The sequence below is a fragment of the Miscanthus floridulus genome, chromosome 2 (assembly GCF_019320115.1).
Source record: "Miscanthus floridulus cultivar M001 chromosome 2, ASM1932011v1, whole genome shotgun sequence".
NCBI lineage: Eukaryota > Viridiplantae > Streptophyta > Magnoliopsida > Poales > Poaceae > Miscanthus > Miscanthus floridulus.
In genome coordinates this window covers 130,721,554-130,745,265 of record NC_089581.1, presented here as the reverse complement: position 1 = coordinate 130,745,265, position 23,712 = coordinate 130,721,554, and the positions used below count along the sequence as shown (strand labels likewise).

The 23,712-nt window shown below is 37.9% G+C and overlaps 2 protein-coding genes and 1 non-coding gene across 5 annotated transcripts; all 3 read right to left on the bottom strand.

Moving 5' to 3' along the window:
* Positions 1 to 467: 467 nt before the first annotated feature.
* TRNAS-GCU (transfer RNA serine (anticodon GCU)) lies at positions 468 to 556 on the bottom strand. The gene has a single exon. It is a non-coding gene; the product is annotated as a tRNA-Ser (tRNA).
* Positions 557 to 4,919: 4,363 nt separating this feature from the next.
* Positions 4,920 to 8,060, bottom strand: LOC136539687 (histone H3.3). Of its 3 annotated transcripts, none has more exons than XM_066531649.1 (5): positions 7,970 to 8,060; positions 5,921 to 5,992; positions 5,728 to 5,804; positions 5,550 to 5,640; positions 4,920 to 5,466 (listed from the first exon to the last, which is right to left on the bottom strand). In XM_066531649.1, exons 2-5 carry the CDS (start codon positions 5,990 to 5,992, stop codon positions 5,296 to 5,298), a joined length of 411 nt encoding a protein of 136 aa, XP_066387746.1. In that variant the 5' UTR covers positions 7,970 to 8,060; the 3' UTR covers positions 4,920 to 5,295. The 3 variants fall into 3 exon arrangements, with proteins under 3 accessions (XP_066387746.1, XP_066387747.1, XP_066387749.1); XM_066531650.1 differs by having other exon boundaries at positions 7,961 to 8,045; XM_066531652.1 differs by lacking the exon at positions 7,970 to 8,060 and adding an exon at positions 7,025 to 7,110.
* Positions 8,061 to 19,064: 11,004 nt separating this feature from the next.
* Positions 19,065 to 23,495, bottom strand: LOC136530084 (cytochrome c oxidase subunit 6b-1-like). Its single transcript, XM_066523046.1, has 5 exons — positions 23,342 to 23,495; positions 20,927 to 21,190; positions 20,753 to 20,835; positions 20,584 to 20,665; positions 19,065 to 19,419 (listed from the first exon to the last, which is right to left on the bottom strand). The coding sequence occupies exons 1-5, from the start codon at positions 23,375 to 23,377 to the stop codon at positions 19,366 to 19,368; spliced, it is 519 nt and encodes a 172-aa protein (XP_066379143.1). The 5' UTR covers positions 23,378 to 23,495; the 3' UTR covers positions 19,065 to 19,365.
* Between the last annotated feature and the right edge of the window lie 217 nt (positions 23,496 to 23,712).

Genomic DNA, 23,712 nt, shown 5'->3' with positions numbered 1-23,712 from the left:
TATAGTAGATGCTATCACACATATATTCATACTGTATAAAATTAGGTACCCACACAATACCTAAACTAATTTTTGATATTGATAAGAGTGCTTATTATAAAGCAATTCTTGCAATTTTTTTAAGAATTGATTTTTGCATTTTTAGGTGTCAAAATAAAGAAAACCCATCCTAGTGGATCCGTGTGGTAAGGAAAAATGGGTAATCTATTCCTTAACAAAAAAAATATTGGAGATTATGTAATGCTTACTCTCAAACTTTTTGTTTATACAGTAGTGATATTCTTTGTTTCCCTCTTTATCTTTGGATTCTTATCTAATGACCCAGGATGTAATCCTGGGCGTGAGGAGTAAAAATCCAAATTTTTTCTTATAAATTAAAATTGGATTTATTTCGTACATTTATTTATGAGAAAATCCAGGGGTTAGAATTCCTTACAATTTGAAAGTCCCAAATGATCCGAGGGGGCGGAAAAGAGAGGGATTCGAACCCTCGGTACAAAAAAAATTGTACAACGGATTAGCAATCCGCCGCTTTAGTCCACTCAGCCATCTCTCCCCATTCCAAATCGAAAGGTTTTCATGATATGACAGAGGCCAGAAATAACGTTTGCAAAAAATCCTTCCTTTTTCTTTCATTTCAAAAGTGCATAAAAATTATATTGCCAATTCCATTTTAATTATATTCTTTTTTCTTAATGTTAATAAAAAAAGAAGAAAATTCTGGTTTTTTCTTTCCAAAATTTGATATAGGCTGAGAGACAATCAGATCGATTTTCTCTTCAGCGGGCAGTTTCATATAGAATTTGTTAGAATAAAACAAGCGGGTTATAAAAAAACTCTTTTTTATCTACAAAGCAAAAAAGGTTCTTATCAAACCCACAATAAAATTGGAAAGAAAGATAAAGTAAGTAGACCTGACCCCTTGAATGATTCCTCTATCCGCTATTCTGATATATAAATTCGATGTGGATGAAATTGGTGTATAAGCGCATTTTTTTATTTCCTTAGACTTAGATCGCGCAAGGCAAGAATTTTTCGCTATTTACGATTTCATATTCTTGTTACTAGACGTTCTATAGGAATAAGAAGAAATCGCAACTCTTTTCCGTTACACATAATGAATAAAGGGTTTCAAAAGGCAATTTTTCTTTTCAATATCTTTCTTTTTGTTTCAGAATCCTATTTTTGTTCTTCCACCCATGCAATAGAGAGCGAATGATAAAAGAGGGGTTTTCCCTTAAAAAATAGGCTTTGAAATAGAAATCATGGAATAATGCTGAATTCAAATGTTTATTTCTTTATTTCTTTTCTATAGTATAAGAAAAATGAATTAAATGAAATTCGTGGATTTAGCACGACCTTGGTTGTGACCCCATAGATAAAAATGGAAAATTTCTATCTTCGAGACGACTGAAAAAGGGCATTGAACGAGAAAGAAATCGTCCACAGATAATCAAACTATCGTATGCCCTGGAAGTAATATGAAGTTACAAGTAAACCAGATATGGAGATGGCGACTAAAGTTGCTGTTTCCATTTTTATAGAATTTCAAGATTACAATGGATCTATGAAAAGATCGTGTATTTACAACTACAACGGAATAGTATACAAAGTCAACACCAATGATTAAATAGAATTTATGGCTACACAAACCGTTGAAGATAGTTCTAGACCTAAGCCAAAACGGACTGGCGCAGGTAGTTTATTGAAACCCTTGAATTCGGAATATGGGAAAGTTGCTCCGGGTTGGGGGACTACTCCTTTTATGGGGGTCGCAATGGCTTTATTCGCGATATTCCTATCTATAATTTTAGAAATTTATAATTCTTCTGTTTTACTGGACGGAATTTTAACGAATTAGGTTTCTATTAACTAAAACTATGACTTCATAGTTTTTCCATCCAAAAAAAGCCTTTCTCCACATTTCTAGACATTCTGGTAGTTCGACCGTGGATTTTTTTGTTTTGGTATCTCTGGAATATGAGTGTGTGACTTGTTAGAATTGATCCTATTGATAATACATAGAAAGGGCCTGTTATCTCTATCAAGATGATTCTAATTCGTCGGATATTATTTATCCTAGTATCTGGAACACGAAATACATAGAGTGGATCAAAAAAAAAGGAACTATGATTCATACTCACTATTTAGACCTCGCAACCAGACTTAAAAAAAAATTCAAGTAGTTCTTAATAAAAAAAGAAATTTTCTTCCTTCCAATTTTGTTTGCCCAAAAGAGAACTCTTTTCTCTTTCAATAAATGATCATCAAGCGGTTCTTATTCGAAGAACCCTTGCCTTTTGTTTATCTTGAGACTCAATCATCGTGGCTCTAGTATGAATCTAAGGTTTTAATTGAACTGATTCATAGGATCGCAACAAGATAATTTCTATCAGAAAACCACTAGAAATTTTTATTTTATTTTTTGACTAGTCAAAAAATAAAATAAATAAAAAATAGGGAAGAGAAAAGTCAAGAGGCCTCTAATGATCAACATAAGGGAAAGAAAGACAGATGAGCCAACTTGAGATTTTTTGGCATTATTATCACAAAGAAGAAATTCTGGATTTTTCTTATTTCATATCTTCAAGGCAAATCGATCCAATACCGTGGCTGATGGAGTTTTGAACCTTTTTTTCTAATATCCGTTGAAAATTTGTGTATTTTTGCTTGAGCCGTACGAGATGAAATTTTCATATACGGTTCTCGGAGGGGGAGTCGGGCTAGTTACCTATCTCAATAAAGTATATGATTGGTTTGAAGAACGTCTTGAGATTCAGGCAATTGCGGATGATATAACTAGTAAATATGTTCCTCCTCATGTCAACATATTTTATTGTTTAGGGGGAATTACACTTACTTGTTTTCTAGTACAAGTCGCTACCGGTTTTGCTATGACTTTTTACTACCGACCCACCGTTACAGAGGCTTTTTCCTCCGTTCAATATATAATGACGGAGGCCAACTTTGGTTGGTTAATCCGATCGGTTCATCAATGGTTAGCAAGTATGATGGTTCTAATGATGATCCTGCACGTATTTCGTGTGTATCTTACAGGTGGATTTAAAACACCCCGTGAATTAACTTGGGTCACAGGCGTGGTTTTGGTTGTATTGACTGCATCATTTGGTGTAACTGGTTATTCTTTGTCTTGGGATCAAATTGGTTATTGAGCAGTCAAAATTGTTACAGGTGTCCCCGAAGCTATTCCGGTAATAGGGTCCCCTTTAGTGGAATTATTACGTGGAAGTGCTAGTGTGGGCCAATCCACTTTGACTCGTTTTTATAGTTTACATACCTTTGTACTACCTCTACTTACTGCCGTATTTATGTTAATGCACTTTCCAATGATACGTAAGCAAGGTATTTCGGGTCCTTTATAGGTAAGGCATATCATAGAGAATTCTAATTCCCATATATCATATCGGGTAGGTTGTGGTATTTCATTGCTACAAACATGGGTTATTGTAAAATAAGACATGTCATTTGGATACTTCTCTTCAACTTCGAAGTATTTTTATACAAATAGTTGAAGTGAATTTTACGAAAGAAAATAAGACGGATTATGGGAGTGTGTGACTTGAATTATTGATTTGACCATGCAGATAGAGAATTGGATCTGCCACATTAGAATTCATGACCAAAGGTGTCTCTGCATCCAATCAACACGTAAGTCCCCTATCTAGGAAGGATAGGCTGGTTCACTCGAGGAGAATATTTTCTATGATCATACCCCAACCATGTCATCCATGAACAGGCTCCGTAAGATCCTATAAAGTATAAATGGAATAAGTCATGTGATATGATCCAATTATATTTTATTACACTTACTTTTTATTATAGTATGGAAATGCATTCATTTTCTTTGCATCGATTTTGATCCGCAATACTATCGGAGTAAAAGAAGTGATCTAAGGAAGAACGCAGGCTAAACTTTTTGATTTTTTATTAGTAACAAGTAAATACTTTGTTTGGACATAAGAAACTTGCGATATCGAGGGGATAAACACCAACTAATCAAGAGACAATCCACAAAGCAATTGATCATGATCAAATTTGTAAGCCCACTTGGATATTGAGCATTTAAGCATAAGAATAGGATTCTTTTCAATGAGTAGTTATAGGCACAACTTCGGAAAAGATAATTTGATAAAGCTTTTCTTACCTTGAGTCATTGAGTCATTATATACCCTATTCTATTGTGGATCCTCCACGGTCTTATTTCTTTCATTCTTGCTCGAGCCGGATGATGAAAAATTCTCATGTCCGATTCCTTTGGAGGATGAATCTAAAAAATTCACCTATCCCAATAACAAAGAAACCTGACTTAAATGTCTCTATCCTGGCACCTGAGAGGCAGCATCTAAACAAGCCCTCGATGACTAGAAACTTGCAACATCCGGATAAGAGTTAGTTACACTCCTAGCCAACCTTGGTCCACATGATATTCTCACGTGTTCTTAAAATGTTCTTAAATAGGTGTAAGATAGCTCTTGATTAAGAGTTAGCTTTTATTTCTTCTATACAATATGAAAAAAAATACTTAGTCACTCATCGCGGAAGCCTTAAGGAAAGCTAATGCGATGTTAGTTTATGAGTCACCCATTACGAGAGTCTAAGAGAGCCCTAAGGAAAGCTAATGCGATGTGGTCTCACGATCTGGAACTTTGGGTGGAAAGAAACGACGAACTGCCATCCAAAGGCTAAAGATATATGTACGATCATACAAACTATACCGGTTATCAATCAAAATTGTAGCTTCTATTATAGAAAAGACACTATCATGATTCTTTTCCAATGAAAACATACCAACTACGACCTGTTTAGCAACCTGGCTAGTCAAAACCATTAGAGGGAGGTTAGGGTGGAAAGAATCTCAGGTAGGAAATAAAACGTGAAGAGACCAAAAAGATAAGCAATGGCACTCGAAACAGATATATCTCGGATATAAATGCATCGATGCACAGATATACACGCACTGTAACACAATTCTTGACATTAACGAACAATTCAGCCACAGCAATGAGGAGCAAGATCCAGCAGCGCAGACAACACTGCTAGTCACTGCCTGCATCGCATACACGTCACCGACTGTCAGCGCATTACAACACTAGACAATTTAAGCATTCGACCCTAGTAATAACACCAGCAATGGTAGCAGCAACACATAGTGCGGCAGTAGAGAAACTTATGATCCACAAAACAAACCCTACTCATATGTCCTTACAATGGCACCAGATTAAAATCATTGCTAAGACACAAGACTTCATTTTTGTCACGATGATTTAACGTGGATTAGGCCCTCTCGCCACGGATCCTCCTTGCCAGCTGAATGTCCTTGGGCATGATGGTCACACGCTTAGCATGGATGGCACACAGGTTGGTGTCCTCAAACAGGCCAACAAGGTATGCCTCGGCAGCCTCCTGGAGGGCAAGCACAGCATGGCTCTGGAAACGCAGATCAGTCTGCAAAACAACAGGTTCCATCAACAACTTGATACAAGGACATAACTGAACCTCTGGAAGTTCAATTCAAAGATAGGAATTACCTTGAAGTCCTGTGCAATTTCCCTGACAAGCCTCTGGAAGGGCAGCTTCCTGATCAGCAGCTCAGTGCTCTTCTGATACTTGCGGATCTCACTGATAAATTACATTTGCAAAACAAACATATCAGTAGTGCAGCACAATAGCAGATTCAACAGAAGAATCCAAGGATGTTCTACTGACCGGAGGGCAACAGTTCCAGGGCGGTAGCGGTGAGGCTTCTTCACTCCTCCAGTGGTGGGGGCTGACTTGCGGGCAGCCTATGAAGCAATATGCCAAAGGGACAAATTCAATCACAGCTTGAATCCAATATCAGGGTCAAATCAAACATAAAAAAGAAACAGAAAATATGGTACAATTATCTAAATAACCTTACCTTGGTTGCAAGCTGCTTCCTGGGAGCCTTCCCTCCCGTGGACTTGCGAGCAGTCTGCTTGGTACGAGCCATCTGCATTAATTAAGAGAGCAAAACATCAAAACGTGTTTCAGGGCCACAAAAACCTAACCCAAATATGGCCAGTAAACTTCAGTTTTCTTATCAGCAAACGCAAATACTTCTTAATTTCAGCATATGCAACAAACTACTAATAAAACTGGATACAATAACTCTCAGCTATCACTGTTTCCAACCAGTCACCTTGGTTCTCAATATTTCGTTCTAGACATGAAATACAGGATAGAGCAAGTAGAACTGCAACAAACAATTTGTGCAAACATATTTCAAGTAACAAATTTCAAAGCACTAACCTACCTACTAGTTGTTCGGCAATAGGTCAACTCTGTTGTCTCTATCCTAGGGGAAAAGTAGTAGTAGCTCAACTTATGTGACCACCTGAGCAACCACTATTCATGCAAATGCAAACTATAAATAAAGCAACAACTACTACATACAACTAACAACCTATATTACAGGAATAAACTGCAACAAACACATCAAAAAATTATGTGAAAGCATCAAATCCTTAGTATAGCATATATACAACCAATGCTCACAGATCTAAAACATAGTGAACATTTGCAACATGGTATGAATATATAACTATTAACAACGAATGAATTCACAGAAACAAATAGCATACAAGAGAGACCCAACAACTAAGTGATAAATGCAACAGGAATTTAGGATTTTTTCAATGCAGTCAATTAACATGTATCACAATGCGAACCAATATACTTTATCAATCTGTTACATTATTGAGACACAAGTTGCTCAGAAGCAAGTTAAAATAGAGATATAATCGCAACCATATGACATTTGCTGTAGACTACAATTAACATTTAATTATATAGTTGTCAACTAAACAACTAGCACTAGAATTGGACCAGCCTATAAGCTATAACAGTATGTATCCTACAGTAACGGCTCTAACAAGAGTGCAGAATTCAGCCACCATGACTAGTAACCAATGTTTTAGATAAAAAAAGACATCAATTCATACTGAACGATTTGATGAGATCAGATGTTGTATAAGCAGACAACCTAGCTGCTAATATCATGAGCTGACTTGATGAAATGAAATAGTAAGCATCAGCAGCCTGACAGGGACAATAACAAAGTCCACTAATTCCACCTGAGAACAAAAAGTCAGACTTAACATTACATAACAAATTCACATGCAACCTATTGAAGACAGTCACAATTAACTCTCATAACATCCATGTGTTGAATTCCCAAATTGACGTACCTAAATTTCAGAGGGAGGGAACTATGTGAATAAGCACTAAATCACTAAATTCACCTATCTAGAATCAGGATAACGGATGCAATTCCACAAGAGCCGTAACTAATCTACTTAAGTAAAGCAGTCGCTACAGTACAGAATCAACATATAGAAGTAAATAGTAACCTGAGAGTTACAGCTAAATGGAAGAACAATAGCCAAGTTCACTAAGTTCGCTAGCGAATACAAATCAGAAGTGCTATTCCGCGATAAGTTCACATACGAACTACGGAGTTCCATCCCATATGTTAATCCCCAATAACAAGTTCCAGAGGGCGATGGAACCATGAGAACAAGCGCCACTAAATTCACCTAGAATTCCGAGCAGGGCAACGATTCCGGCATCGGAGCAGCTCCACCTAAATCACCCCCCCATAATCGCTACAGTACCCAACCGTTAGACCCAAACCGAGTCAAAACTACGACTACCAGCACGCGACAAGCAGGATCCGCACAAATCGAAGTAGACCGCTCGAGTCAACCCTAACACCCCATAGCCTACGGCCGGGCGCCGCCGCCGCTGCAGGACAACATACCGAAGCCCTAACCCCGTCTGATCCCCAAACCGCACGTCACTAATCAAAGACCAAAACAAGCAAAATCCGCACGACCGCGAGAACCACGGGAACGACGCCTTCTCGAATTAGGGAAACCACCGAAGAAGGGAAGAGGGGAAGGAAGGGCTCGAGGTATACCTCTCCTACCTCTCCCGCTGCTTCGCTCTCCGCACGCTTCGAATCGGGGGGTCGCCGCTCGAGGAAGAGGAGGCCGGAAGAAAATGAGAAAGGCAGGCCGCGGGGTCTTATTTATAGAGCCGCATCCGTGTGGTATATCCGGTTCGCGTTGGGTGGGCGGTCCGGATCGGCTATGAGTGTGTTTCTTCCCGTCTGATCGGACGGCCAGGAGCGCTTCCGGGCTCGTGGCGAGGATCGCCAGCGTGGAACGGTGCGCTCTGATTGGTTGTGGCCTGTGCTCGCGGATCCGGGATTCGAAGGTCTCGGTGCCGTGACGTGAAGTTGTGTGGTGTCGGGGAGAGTTTGCCTTGCCGGAGGACGGGAGGTTGCCGCGTCGCTGTAGGTAGGCCTGTAGCAGCCGTTGGATTTGGGCCCTGTTTAGTTGCCAAAAAATTTTGTATAGTAACTGTCACATTGAATCTTGCGGCACATGCATGGAGTACTAAATGTAGACGAAAAAAAAACTAATTACACAGTTGGTCGAGAAATCGCGAGACGAAACTTTTGAACCTAATTAGTCCATAATTAGACACTAATTACCAAATACAAACAAAATGCTACAGTGAGCCAAAATCTAAAAATTTTTTTTTGATCTAAACGCACCCTTGGTGGGACACAGAGAGGATGGGTGACCGGCGTGTTTCGTCATGTGCTACTTTCCCACCATGCGTTTGGAGCTGCAGACATAGGACAGGACAGGGTATCCAATTTACGAATCGAAGATTTGCTATTTCGAAATACTAAAAGAAAAGGCGACACTGCTTTCTCTGACCTAAAATAACTCCGATTTTAGCGAAGATACCAATGTTAATGAGAAATTATAAATATACCCTTGCAAATATGCGGTCATTGCATTTTTTTGAAGAGAGAAAGTAGAAAAGGACAAATAGAAGTAGATGTGCACTTATTTCGGGAAAAAAATTCAAACTCTAGAAGTGCATTTATCATGTGACTGGAGGAATTACCTCAGATATTTTTGTCTTCGCCTCCTTTCAATAGCTCACGCAAGATTCACATCTCTAAGCTCTTATATTTCTTACTAGGGCTATCTTTCTCCGCTTTTAGAGTTCTTTCAACGGTGTCTAAAAAAATAATTCCAAAATATAGTTTTGCAATTTTTTCAATCAACATTGAAAATGAAAAATAACCCTATCACCAACAATTTTCAATAATTTGTGTCCAGAAAAAACAAAAAGTAGACTCACTCATGTGCTACATCGACGACGACGACAACTGACAAAATAAGAAAAAGAAAAAATACTGGAATTCTGGATTTTTCCAATTTCTCTCATTAAAATATTCCAAAATTAATAATGGGTTTAGTTACTTAAATTCAAAAAGTGAGTCAAAGATTTTCAATATCTAGTTATTAGCTAAAAAAATATTTATTAAAATACAAAAAAAGATTGAATAATTTTACTTTCTAATCATTTTTATTTCTTTCTATTAAAATAAAAGAGCCCCGCAGCTGATTCATTACCTGCTTTATCTCATAGTATTCTCGAATCTAAAAATAATATCCATAAATTCAATTATGATGAACCTTCAGAGTGGAGAGCGAAGAGAAACCGTATCACACATAAAATCTGCAAAATGGAATCCCCATTGCCTCCTTTACTTCTCAATATTCTTATATATGAAAATAGTGTATAGAGATTCCTGGTGAAAACCTCTAGGCAAAGAGAGTAGTGGTCGTACGTAATTCTTTGGGCTTGGACTAATAGGAAAAGGTCAATTTTTAGCCATTGATTTTTTTGTTGAAGTATGAAATTTGGCCCTTGAACTCTAAATCAGACATGCGCAGCCCTCCAACTATTAAAACCAGACAACTTTTAGCTCTTGGGTGATCTCAAAGGTGGTTTTAAGTATATATGTATTTTCTAAAAAATAATAGATAAGTTGCTAAAATTCATAGATAGTTTTTTTAATCAAAAGATATGAAGTTAGTACAAAAAGTTTTCAAAAAAAATATAACCTATCTGTTTAAATAAATTAGTCATGAGAAAAGTTTAAATATTATTTTATTTAAAATATAATCAATCTGTTTGAAGTTCTCGTATTTTGAAATTTATTTTTTTGAATTGTTTGAGAGAACTCGGATGGAGAAATGACCAAAACCAAAGTTGTAGATCTTAGTAAGATCCCCAACTTTGTAGTTAACAACTGTTTCATTTGAAATTATTTACAGTCCCAAACTCTTATTTGAAGTTCTCGTATTTTGAATTTCATATTATTTGAATTGTTTGAACGAACTTGGATGAAGAAATGAACAATACCAAAGTTATAAATCTTGTAGTTAACGACTATTTCATTTGAAATTATTTATGGTCCTAAAATTCTATTTGAAGTTCTTATATTTTAAATTTAAATTATTTGAATTGTTCAAATGAACTAGGATGAAGAAATTACCAGATCGAAGTTGTATATCTTGATGAGACATATTACATTTTAGATTTTTTTTGTACAAATTTTATATTTTTTTATTAAAAAATTGTTTATGAATTTTAGCGATTTACCTATTATTTTGTTATTTTTAAATATATATATATATATACTTAAAACCAACCTCTGAAACCAGCCAAGCATAAAAGTGTTCCAATTTTAATAATTGAAGGGCTATGCATATCTGGTTTTAGAGTTTGAGGGCTAATTCTATACTTCAACAAAAGTTTAAAGGTCAAAAATAGACTTTTTCCAAGATAATATCTAAAATGCTGGGGGAATATAGTTGGTTAACTAAAAAATATGGAAGTTTGATGGCACATAGGAGCGTGGTTGGCTCTTGGCTGGGCTCGGTGCAATGGAGTTCAATGGGGGTGACCGTACCGAGAACAGTTAGAGAAAATGTTACATCAAAGATTGTTTTTTCAAAAAAAAAAATTAAAAAGCTTTTCCAAGAGAATTGGAGTGGAACATTTAACATGGGTTCCTCTAAAAAATACGGGTGAAAATACCAAGGCTTTGTTTGGATGACTATGTATCTATCTCCGTCCATGTGTGTTAGCGGGTTGGATGTCTATGTATATGTCTCAATCCATGTGTATTGGAATAAGTTGGTGTAAAATTTAAACTAAATTTCACATCAACCCACCCTGACACACATGAGTAGGATTTTATGGAAGGTGGCGACCTTTATATTCCCTAAAATAAACACCCAAGCTACAGTGACAGTACATATTCAAAGTTTTAGAGTATCTCCAAGAGCCTAGGTAAAAGTACGATCTAAAAACCAAGATTTAGCATTTTCGAAAATAAATAGCCACTTAAAGATACCAGATTACTGCAAAAGCCTCTCTAAATTTAGCTCTTAACTATATTTAATAGATCCGCGTCATACATCGATGCGGCATCTTGTGAGAACAGGTCCACCTGACAGGCGCATGAACGCTACGTGCGCAGGAGCTGCGGAAAATGTAGACAGCTGTTACAAAACGGTGTCTCTCAACAGACACCCCTTTGGTGATCTTATCAACGACGCCATGAACAGACACCTATTCACAAAGTGATCTCATCCATCAATTACAAGATTAGTGGATAGGATTAGACAGTTAGTTTTACTTCAAAGGGCATGTCCTTTGGAGAACAGTCGTGTCCCTTCGTGACACCCCTTCACTTGTATAAATATATTTCAGAGATCAATGAAAGAGATGGTTCTCTCAAATCTTCATTTACATTCACACTTTAACACGTTATCAACGCTTTGCTCTACGAACAAGAAGGAACATCACCGGAGACAAGCCATACAGCATTGTCTACGGCCGTTGTTCATCGAGAAGGAAACTGCAATCTTCATCTTGAAGGCATGCAGTCGTCTTGCCATAATGGAGAATGAGACGTATTCTTGCCTCATCCAAGGCCATGAGACTTGCTATCTTCATCAAGAACGTCTACTGCTAATTGGAAAAGAACATGAAACGATTGCAAGCCTCAATCCAACAATGGTATGTATTGATGCGTTTTTCCAATTCAAGATGTTCTTACCAAGAAATCGAACGACCCGCACGACCTGCGGCGCTCGCGTGCCCAGCCATGCGGTGGCAGTGCCCGACCGGTGGCCCCGCGCAGCCTCCCGCGCCATGGCCCCGCGCGTCCTCCACGCCAACAGTCGGTGACTGGCGGTCTCGCGCGACTCCGAACCCGCACACCGCGATGGCCTCTGCGCGCGCAGCCGGCTCCCGCGCGGCCAAGCGCCCGCAGTCCTGCTGCCTAGTCCGGCGGTCGGACCCTGCCGCGGCCGATGGCCCCGCGTGGCCCCTATGGTCGGCCCCGCGACGGCTCCTCGCTGGGCCAGGAGACGGGATCCGCGGCCGATGGGCCCGCCCACAGCCGGCGAGACAGCGCCGGGGGCGCCCGTGGCCCCAAGCAGCATGCCCGGAGGCCAAGAGACTCGACCGACGGGAAAACCGTTCGTGCATTGGATAAGTTTGTGCAGAAATGCACGAACACCCTTGTATTTTCTATGAATTACAGGATACTCCAAATGGATTATTTATATAATCCAGATTCATGATTAAGCCCTCAGGTTTTAACATGTCTGTAGCATACTATATTTACCTCATGTAAATATTAATTTTAGACCCTAGGTTTAAAATGCATTGTGATATATAATATTTACTTCATGTAAATAAGTATTTTTGAGACCCATGTGTCATCAAGAATGCATCATGACATGTACTGCTACAGATGAATTTACCACTGTAAATTCACTTTCCAGATCTTATGTTTTCTGGAATTTTTTTAGTACTGTTCAAAGCGGTTGTCCAAATTAGCAAACCCAATAAACATACGCTATTAAAATTGCATGTTCAAAGTGTTTGTCCAAATTGGCAAACCTAATAAACATGTAGTATAATCATTACATTGTTCAAAGTGTTTGTCCAAAATGGCAAACCTAATAAACATGTAATATTATTATCACGACCTTTGCATTGTAATTACTTTGTTATTTGCAATTTTCATTTCATGTTAAGCCCATTCATGCTTTATTTAAGGCTCATAGTGCTTATATTTTTAATGCAAAATCGATTAAGTGTATTACCTCATTATTTGTATAACACAAATGTTCCACATTGTATGTTGGCCATACACAAGGTAGCGTCATAGTTGCTACTGTGGGATCTACATTAAATTCTTAGTGACTATCCTCAATGTGCGTACCCAACATCACAAATTGGAATATATGGTCTACATCTTTTCATAAGATGACTACCATTAATCAGCATTCCTATTGGCCATACACAAGGTAGCACCATAGTTGCTACTACGGGATCTACACTAAGTCCACAACTTAGTGACTATCCTCAACGTGCGTACCCAATTCGTTTGCGGATTAACTAAGGTCTACATCAATATTTTGATGATTACCTTAAAATGTGTTTATACAAATTGCATACACCACTAGGCATCTACTGTTCAACAGACTATGTCCATATTATTAGAGGTCTATATCTTTATGATGGCTACCTCTAATGTGTCAGCATAAATGAGGTTTACATTATTAGTGAGATATATCTTGTCTCCTATTTATTTTGCATTAATTAATACAACATCACCATAGCAATTTTAAATTTACCCTTAGCGTAAATTCAAAAAATCTATGGTTTAAACCTTGTTAGAATAATAGCCAGCAAAGAGTTTGATCTCTTACTCTTGATGGTCACCATTATCTAACATGGTCAATGGACGTAATGTTAAACTTGATGTTCTATGGATTTATGGTAATATTTGATGCTCCTCATAAGAGAGCATCACCACTTATGATCAATTTAAATACGGAGTTTTATTTAAATAAAGCACCATATACATCCAGGTCACATATATGTGTATCTCAATGGGTGCAAAATCGAAGCACTATATGGCTAGATTTTTGATACGAACAACATAAGGCAGTCATTCTGCCCAATGCCAACTATAATTGGCCACAACTATATCTCTAGGATCTTAAGTCCACTTGAGAATATAATTATGTTGTTCCAAAATATCCCCCAATATTGCGTTTTCGCGAAAGCACACAACTTACCAAATGTATTCTAGATTAATTCCTACATTACTTCAGATCTAAGTGTATGATAAACTCTTATCGAGGAATCATCATTAGCATTATAGTGATGCTCTATCATCTGAAGTACATTGAATTTCCAGAATCATTACAAGTTCGATGCCATGTAGTAATGCCATCCATAGAACTTTAATGGTAAGATTTAACGCAAAAAGAATTAGCAGTCCCGTGCATTCTTTAAGGTCAAGACATTTCCCAAATATGACAGAACCATATTTTGTCCCAATTGTGTATGTTATAGCCACACAACTTGGAAATGTCATGCCTAAATATTTAATTGATCGGTATTACAAATCCATTAGACATAAATATTCGGCTCAACTATAAAGATATGAAGCACGCTTCTACCTTCAACCTGACACCACCAGGAAGGCCAGTTGTTCATAACAAGTTTCATGAAGAAACCAAGTAGCAACCAAATACTTAATTAATAAGTGGGTCTTATGAGCATGGAGAGCACGATCATCGAATTTACTTCGCTTGATTCATTTTGGGGACCAAAATTTGTCTCCCATTTACAAACATACCTAGTTTCTACGTCCTATTTTGGTGTTGTAATATAAAATGTTGTCATCAATTTCAATTGAATATCACAATAATGTGCCATCACATTTGATATTCCATTAATTAACTTATATGGAATCTATATATCTACAAAGAATGTCATTATATTCTTCATGCTATATATAGACCTATACAAGAGTAAATTCAAATGCAAAGAGGAATTTTGCCTAGTGGATAGTTGCACCACAAACTCTATATATAGAGAAGCAAAATATTCCTAAACTCTTACATAGAGACAAGAAAATATTTTGTTAATCGCTTGACGTGATGTCATGATAGTGGGCTTTGGTCGTCCTACTATCATACTCCCTATTGGTACTCAAATAATAATCATGAATCCATTCTTGTATTCTGATTCTATAATGTACTCAATTAAAATTATAGAGATATCCGTCAATGTGGTTTTCATATGAAAACCCTAAGATGACAACTAAGAGGAGTATTTTTCTCTTAACAACGGATATGGCAATACTTAAACAAGATATCCTCAGTTGGATTTGACTACACATACATAACCTGTATCCAATGTTGCGTACAAATAATTCTCTCTCTTGATGTCAATAAGACTGCACATTTGCCTTGGTTATTCAACTATAGAGATAATTTGAGAATTATTGTCAATTCTATTGGTCATAGCATAAATATGAGCCACTACATTTCTTGAAGAAATTCAAGAACATACATGTGACTCTATTTACTATTTTATAGACCATAAAGATACTATGTAATACATATTTATGCATCCATAATATAGTCCCAGGTGTGTCTCTTAGTCATGAGAACCATCACTATACCAAACTCATTGCTCGAAATCTTCAATTTAGAGCAAATTATCCTGGACGCGGGATCAAATCCATTTTATATGGAACAGTTTGGTTTTTTGGATACTATATATCAAGTACCTTATGTCCATACCAATAATGGTTTTATTGAGTCTCTTATTGAGAATCAAATTGCATGACATATTAAAATAGAATTGTAATTTATCAGAACTAAGTTGTTTTCATGCGGCCTTACACACCGCATCATTAATTCAAATTCATCAAGCTGCACTTATACAACTCCCTCCGTTGCAGTATGTACGTGAAACTTTGGCCACAGCCAAACATTTCCCATCTGCGTATCGAGTATGTTTTCACATACCCATATTACCACCCCAACATACCAATGGGCATTAGGGATCCCAAGAGGTAACTCTATAGAGGATTTATAAATTGCCCGTATGTTGATCATATTTGAGGATAATTCCAGGCATTAGGGGGAGATTTATACCACATTAAGAATGCCAAGAATCAAAAGAGCAATCCTCACATCCATGTACCAAAAAAATTCTAAACCTAATCGTTTAGAATATCTTATATTTGCATCATATTGCAAAGAATCTGTCAGAAACATTTACTGATAATAAGAATGTCACAAAATCCTCTTATCCTACTTATAATGCGCCCGAAAGAATAGAGGTACCAATTAAAACCATTCAACTCCCACTTCCAAAAAGAGGGGGAGAAGTACGGCCGCTCCTAAGGATAATGCTCCAAGTAAGCATCCGAGGATACCGAGGACAACATCCTCCAAATCAGTAAATCTAAGCCAACCTCAAGTTGGTAGACACCCAAAATGGATGAGCATCCAAAACCTGGATCAAAATCCACCCGGATCAACGGTGCACCCAAACTCTGATCCTGGGACATTGGAACACCCTGACTCCATATGGGAAATGACTCGGAGTCCAAAAGGGTTAACATTTTCACATGCTATATTGATTTCAAGAACTGAATCAATCATTTAAAGACTACAAATTGTCGCGGCATATACTCCTCAAAGATTGTCTTTTTACCTTACTGGATCCAGACCAAAAGTCCTAGGTAGAGTGTCTTCACACTCAAATTTAGTCAAACTAAAAGGTGGCAATTAAGGAGATTGCTCTTGTTCAATGATGAGAAGTATTACCACAGTAATATCTTCCCTCACAGAGTTTCTTTTCAGAAGCAAGGTGGTGAACAATGAGAGCTTGTAGCATATGGTTTCACGTAGAGACCCAGCATAGTATACCCCATGGTATGTGTGAAAATAAAGTTTTCCAAATTCAATAATTGGCGGATCAAATGCATTTGATAGATTCGGACGTATAAGTCCCAATGGACTTCATATTCTGAATCCAAATACAAATCGCAATATACATTATGTATAATTAAGCATGATTGCGTATATTGGTTATTTTGATATCATCATGATATAGAAATAATTATGCAATCATTTGAGATACAATTTTCATCATGTGGATTCGAGATGGAGGATTTGGGTAAGACCAAATGTTGCTAGGCTTACAACTTGAGCACCGTCCTTCAGAGATTTTAGTGCATCAATCAGCCTATATCCAGAAAATATTGGAGAAATTCAATATGGACAAATTATATCATAACAATACCTCAATGATTTTTCGTTCTTTAGAAATAGAGAAAGATCCATTTAGACCATGAGATATTAGAGAAAAGATATTGGGACCAAGGTTTCATATCTTAGTGTCATTGGAGCACTTATGTATCTTGCAAATTGCACCAGGCCTGATATTGCATTTGCAGTGAACATACTAGTTAAACATAGTGCCAATCCAACTCACAGTCATTAGACGGGAGCGAAGCATATCCTCAGATATCTTTGTGGCACAAAGGATCTTGGTTTATTCTTTAAGAGAAATCATGATCCCAATATGATTGGATACACGGATGCTGGTTACTTATCTGGTCCCCATCCGAAACTGGATTTGTATTCTTACATGGAGGTACAGCTATTTCATGAAGTCTTCTAAACAGACTCTGACAGCGACCTCTACTAATCATTCTAAAATTATTGCTCTATACGAGGCATCACATGAATGTATATGACTTCGTAGAATGATTAACCACATACAACCGGCATGTGGTATTGGTTCGATTAAATCACCTACAATTATCTATGAAGATAATTTCGCTTATGTTACATAGATGCAAACAAGTTACATAAAGAGTAATGTCGCTAAAGACATTGCCCCTAAGCTGTTTTATCCCCATAAGTTACAAAAAAGTGGGGAAATAAACATCTTGTAAATCCAGTCATGTGATAATCTCGCTGACCTATTTACTAAGTCCTTACCAACTTCTATGTTTCAAAAATTGGTACATAGAATTGGTATGCGGCGACTTCGAGATTTGACAGAATCAGGGGGAGACATCTTCTAAATGTTGACCTGTACCAGCATCATATTATACTCTTTTCTTTCACAAGTTTTACTTATAAGGTTTCTTGTCAAAGTTTTTAATGAGGTAATATTAACATAAGCATGTGTCATATTTTCTATTTTCCCCACCGGGGTTTTTGTGGGAAATATCAAAGACACATATTGCCTTCACAACTCATTCATGGTTTTTCCCTGAGAAGGTTTTTCATGTGAGTTATCCAAGAGGCAATACCAATAATATGTTGTCATATTTTCTCCTAATTTTTCCACTGGGTTTTTACAGGAGTTTTAGCGACATATCACTTTATATTGCTCCTCATATTTTTCCTGAAAAGGTTTTTGGAGGAGTTATCTTTATGTCGTATCTCCAATATTTTTCCCCATTGGGGTTTTTAATGGGATACCAATGACATAGTGGTTTACTTAAATCACAAATAAATATGCTATTTTCTCCTTATTTTCCAATAAGGTTTAAAGGAGTTTTTATGGCATATCATATATTCCTCAGATTTTTCCCATAGGGTTTTTCGAGGAATTTTAGCTTACAGCTACATTGATCTCAAGGAAGATTTGATCAAGGGGGAGTGTTACAAAACGGTGTCTCTCAACAGACACCCCTTCAGTGATCTCATCAACGACGCCATGAACAGACACCTATTCACAAAGTGATCTCATCCATCAATTACAAGATTAGTGGATAGAATTAGACAGTTAGTTTTACTCCAAAGGGCATGTCCTTTGGAGAACAGTCGTGTCCCTTCGTGACACCCCTTCACTTGTATAAATATATTTTAGAGATCAATGAAAAAGATAGTTCTCTCAAATCTTCATTTACATTCACACTTTAACGACCCGGAATAGCATTCATGGGAAAAATGAAAATGTGACACATAAGCTGTTTGGACACGTTTTTTTGCCCCACAATTTGCAAACCGGGCTTCACGGAGCCATCAGCTGGTTGATTCGTACCGTCGCTGGTTCGTGAAGAAGTACTGCTGACTGGTTTATGTGAAAGAAAAATACTATTTCGGCTAAAAATTTACGATCCTTTACGAAAGCCACGGCCAAACGTAGATAAACAAACCCAAACTTTGCAACTTCCGAAAACTAGTAAACACAGAATGCCGCAGCAGCGTTTCTTCACCCCGGTGCAAAACTCTAGACTTACTTTATTATTATGCATGTGTATCACCACGGAGGCGCGGACTACTTTGAAGAAGATGATCTCAGTGCATCAGATTTGCATCGTAAGCCCAATCAAGCCGCGTTACAGTGCAAAGATGGGGAATCATGAATCATTTTTTAAACTGTATAAGGAAAATTGTAACTGTGACGCTAGTTTCTCAGCAGCGCAGAACATGACCGTTAGGAAGAGCAACAAGGCATTCTTCAAGTCAAAATGAATCTCTTATTTTGTAGAGAGCTCCAAAAAAGATGATTTATCTGTCCCTGGTAACTTGGCGCCAGTTACCAAGGAAGAGAAGCCGGCACAACATCGTGAGTTCATAGTTCTTTTGCATTGTAAGATTACAGAGGTCCAGGGAAGGTGCCATTTTCACGTTGCTCATTCCAGCGATCAACCTGCATATTGAGCACAATTCAGTCGAGCTTAAGATGCCAAGACGGTAACAAAACAAGCTGAGGGACTGAACATTATTTGGAAACAGGTCAGTTAGTGTTCTGGGCGCAGTCAGACAACAGAGTTAAAGACACGAAACTCTTGTTCAATCATGCATAATTAATGTGTGCAAGGTCAGCTATTTACAAAATATGTTTAGACCCTTAGATGTTTAATATGCATATGGGCAAAAGATGGCATATGGAATGGAACATTGTCCTGTGAATCTATTATTCACTATGCTAAAGTTGTAGTACTGTGAACTATCAATTCACTTCAATAAAGCCAATAAGTGCAGATATTGGACTGAAGCTCCACGTTAACTAACCCATATTATTCACAACTTGAACAAATTCAAATGCTAATACTGCCCATTATCCTTAAAATTACTTTATATACAGATATGAACAATTATATGAAGCTATTGAATAGACAGTCCAGGAAAAGCAACCATATCGGTTTCCATTCGCTAGGCAAACATATTAAGTTATGTTCATGTGGTTGACCTTTCACTGAAAAAAAATCAATATATCTATTTCACCAACTACTGGGTACAAGTTACGAACCAAGACAAAGACTAGACAATTTTTTACATCACTATACACATGGTTATTAAAGAGAGAATTAATAGCCAAAGCACTACAGTATCAGGTTTATTATGAACTCCTAAGAGTCTGGTCTCTTTGTAACCTTTGCCTAGTCTTGATAATGGGAAAACGGAAACCTTGCTAGTAAAGGCGAGCCAATTTGGCTCAGCCCTGAAAGCTAAGAAATCTATGCCCACCTGACCCACAAGCACACATAGGCAAAAAACCAAACATTCAGGAATCTCCGTGACTTTGCTAGACAAGGACAAGGTGAAGCAACATATCCAACCATTTAGAACTCTATAAAATCCAAGCATATCCTAAAGTTCAAGTATTTTATCTAGGTAAAGTACAGTTATAATACTAGACAGCTAAAACATTGCTATTCTTGTTAAATAACAGTGCTACTGTAAAGTGAACGCTTATCAACTCGAAATGCATAATCCATATGCCTCAGAAAGTAATTTTTCTAATCTCAACCCCACAACAAGCAACAAGGACATAATGTAAACCATAGTGGTGAAAGCAATAAATACATACCCATTCACCTGGGCACAGGGATCGATAGTACTTGGCGAACTTATCACACTCAGGTGCATCCTCACCTTTTGCAGCCACACACCTGATCAAATAACCACAGTTATTAAGAAGACTTATCACGATGATCCTTACTTATCTCAACTTTATGAATCACAATGACAAAACCTACCTGTGGTATTCAACATAGCGTGTGAAACAGTGCCTCGTTTGATTTGTTGTTGGGAAACGAAAATCTGCTGGAGCTGTTTCAATCTGTATATTGAAATTTGAAAGCATTTAGCATCCATTAACATGAAACTACCAAGTGGTATCACCATCAGTTTATTCTTTGGCAACAACAAACCTTGATCTCAGGTTTCTCAGCCTCTTCCTCCTCGGCAGTCTCACTTGCTTCCTCTGCAGCAGGTGTTTCCTCTGCAGCAGTGTTAGTTTCTTCTGCCTCTGGCTTTTCAGCAGCATCTTGTACTTCAGAAGTTTCGTTCTTGTCTTCTACAGATGGAGGAGTTTCATCATTGGTTGAGGGAGCAGCTTCAGTCTCAGTACCACTAGAGGGCTTCTCCTCATCTGCCTTTTCCACTGGTACTTCCTGTGGTGGAAGTGAATATTCCTACAAATGAAGCATGAGTTCAGTAACACTATGAAATAAAAGCACAAATCAAAGAGGAACGAGCTTGCAAAAGAAGTAGTGTATTATTCATCACATACAACTAGTGAAGTTCAAGACAAGCAACTCACATCAAAAGAGATCAATTTTTGCATCTAAGATCTAACATGAAAGTAAGCAAGCCAGTATGCATATGCAACTTTGAGAAATGAACCTATCGACACATACGTATACATGATGGTGTACTACACTTGAAATTCCTTACAAATTCTTGCAAGCCATAGACGACGAAATTGTTGTAAGTGAAAATTGTATTCAAGAAGGGAGCACATGTAGAATCCTTACTCAATAACCTTCACCTGTATTAAACAGCTAAGTCCAATTTAATATTGAATAAATTGTCCCAAACTCATATACAACTAATGCAGTGTAGCAATTACCAAGCAAGAAGTACATGAACCCATATAACCAGCCTCATCAGATTAAAATATATAACAACACAACCAACTTGGCAACTTCAACATAGGAGACCAATTTTACATGTGCACTCAAAAGTTCCATACAAAGGTTATAAATATGAGCACATCCAGACGCTATGATCTAGTAAAGATTGGGCAGGTTCGATGCTGATCACATAAAGAAAATGGTGAATATGCATGAGAACATTCTTGTACAGAAAACTTTCAAAAAAATGGTCTAACCAATTAGAACCTACCCTAGTGCTTTCTAAAACACTGATACAAAAATTAAGAGACCTGACAGGTACTGTCCATTGTTAAAAAGAAACACTATGCTTTCTACTCGAAAAGCTGAGCCTTTGAGCATACTACCAAAAACCATTACAGGAATTTGTCTTCTCCATAAAAACTCCAATTCACATGCAAAATCACCGACTCTATACTTAAACCACCTACGTCATATTCGATTCTCCTAACAGTTAGTGAAGATCCATTTTGTGATTCTCACTCCAGACCATCCATAGGTTCAAACTAATATTGTCTAAAGCAACTATTGAGAGCCATCCTATCTATTTACAAAGGAATGACAATTTTGACTCTACTATTCAAACTTCGACTGGGTTTCTTATGCTCATGCAAATTGTTATAAGTATAATTCTTCATCGTGATTCTAGTACATCTTTTTTGCAGCTTTAAATAACTATATATTTGAAAATTATTAACAGACAAAGTTTGAATAGTAAAAGTCAAAGTTAGCATATATTTGTAAACGGGGTGAGTACTGAGTACCACTCATAATTCTTGTAACATTCTAGAAAAAATTCGGACACCGAGTGGTCAATACTTAGCTACGAAAATCCTAGGAATCAAAATAAATAATTAGAAATTTTCTATAAACTAGACATTTTGAAAAGAATCAGGTAACAAGAACACATGTCCTTCGTAAAAGATATTAGCATAGTGGCACTATCCTTTCCTTACAAAGAACATATCTAATACTAAAAAATATGTCCCAAAATATCTAATCACAAGAAATAACTATTTTGATACCACAGGACTCATAGCAAAATACATAGTGTTGCATAACCACCAGCTCTTCTAGAGCATTTATGCATCACCATCTCCTTTCTAGATTACCAGAAATCCTTATAGCTCCATCGGCCTTGATGGCTTTCATCCTAAAATCTGCAAGACTACTCAAAAGCTTCTACGCGTTTAGGCACCAAACTTGCACGAGAGACTACTAAGCACCACCACCAACTACGGCATACCTAACACAAACTTCGAATCTATCAGCATTCCACAAGGGCCTAATTAACATGTAACACGACTACCAAACAAAATCGAAACTAGCAGTAGGTAACTTGATGTTCTTCCTCCAACCAAAACCCTTTTATAGCCTACCCCAACTTGTTTGGGATTTAAAGGCTTTGTTGTTGTTGTTGTTGTATACAAGTCCCAAAATCCCACCAAATCGACCACTCGCTGTTTCAGAATCAACAGCGGCAAACAAACGATCCCTATTAGCAAACCCAAATCCGGACGCCGAGCATAACCCGATCCCGCACGGTGCCATCGGAGAAACGCAGATCTGGGGGCGCCCGCTAGATCCGTCCCCACGGGGTCGCGAAGTCCAGATCGGGAGGTGTGGGCACCAGACGAGATGATGGGCTAGAGGGGTCCGGGTGCTGCGTACCTCGGCGAGGGACGGCGTCTTGGCTTCCGCAGCCATGGGCGCAGCAGCAGCCTCGAAGCTTCTAGAAGTGGCTGCTGCGAGAGTGAGGGAGGAGAGGGGAGGAGTCGGCTCGGGCCTCGGAGTGATAGAAAAGGGTGGGCGAGGGCCGAAGCGAGGAACGTTTCCGGGGGCCTGCTGAAGTGCTACGAGCGATCTGGGCCGTTCTATCGGAAACCAACGGACATGAGGCAAATTTGGCGAGCAGCTCGTCTTTCTTATTCAGTGCTTGTTTAAATCCAGAACTAAACGTCACGTCGGTATCATATAGAGATGTCACATCGAGTACATATGGTCAGTGACACGCACAGGTGCCTGCCTCAACCAAGTAGCAG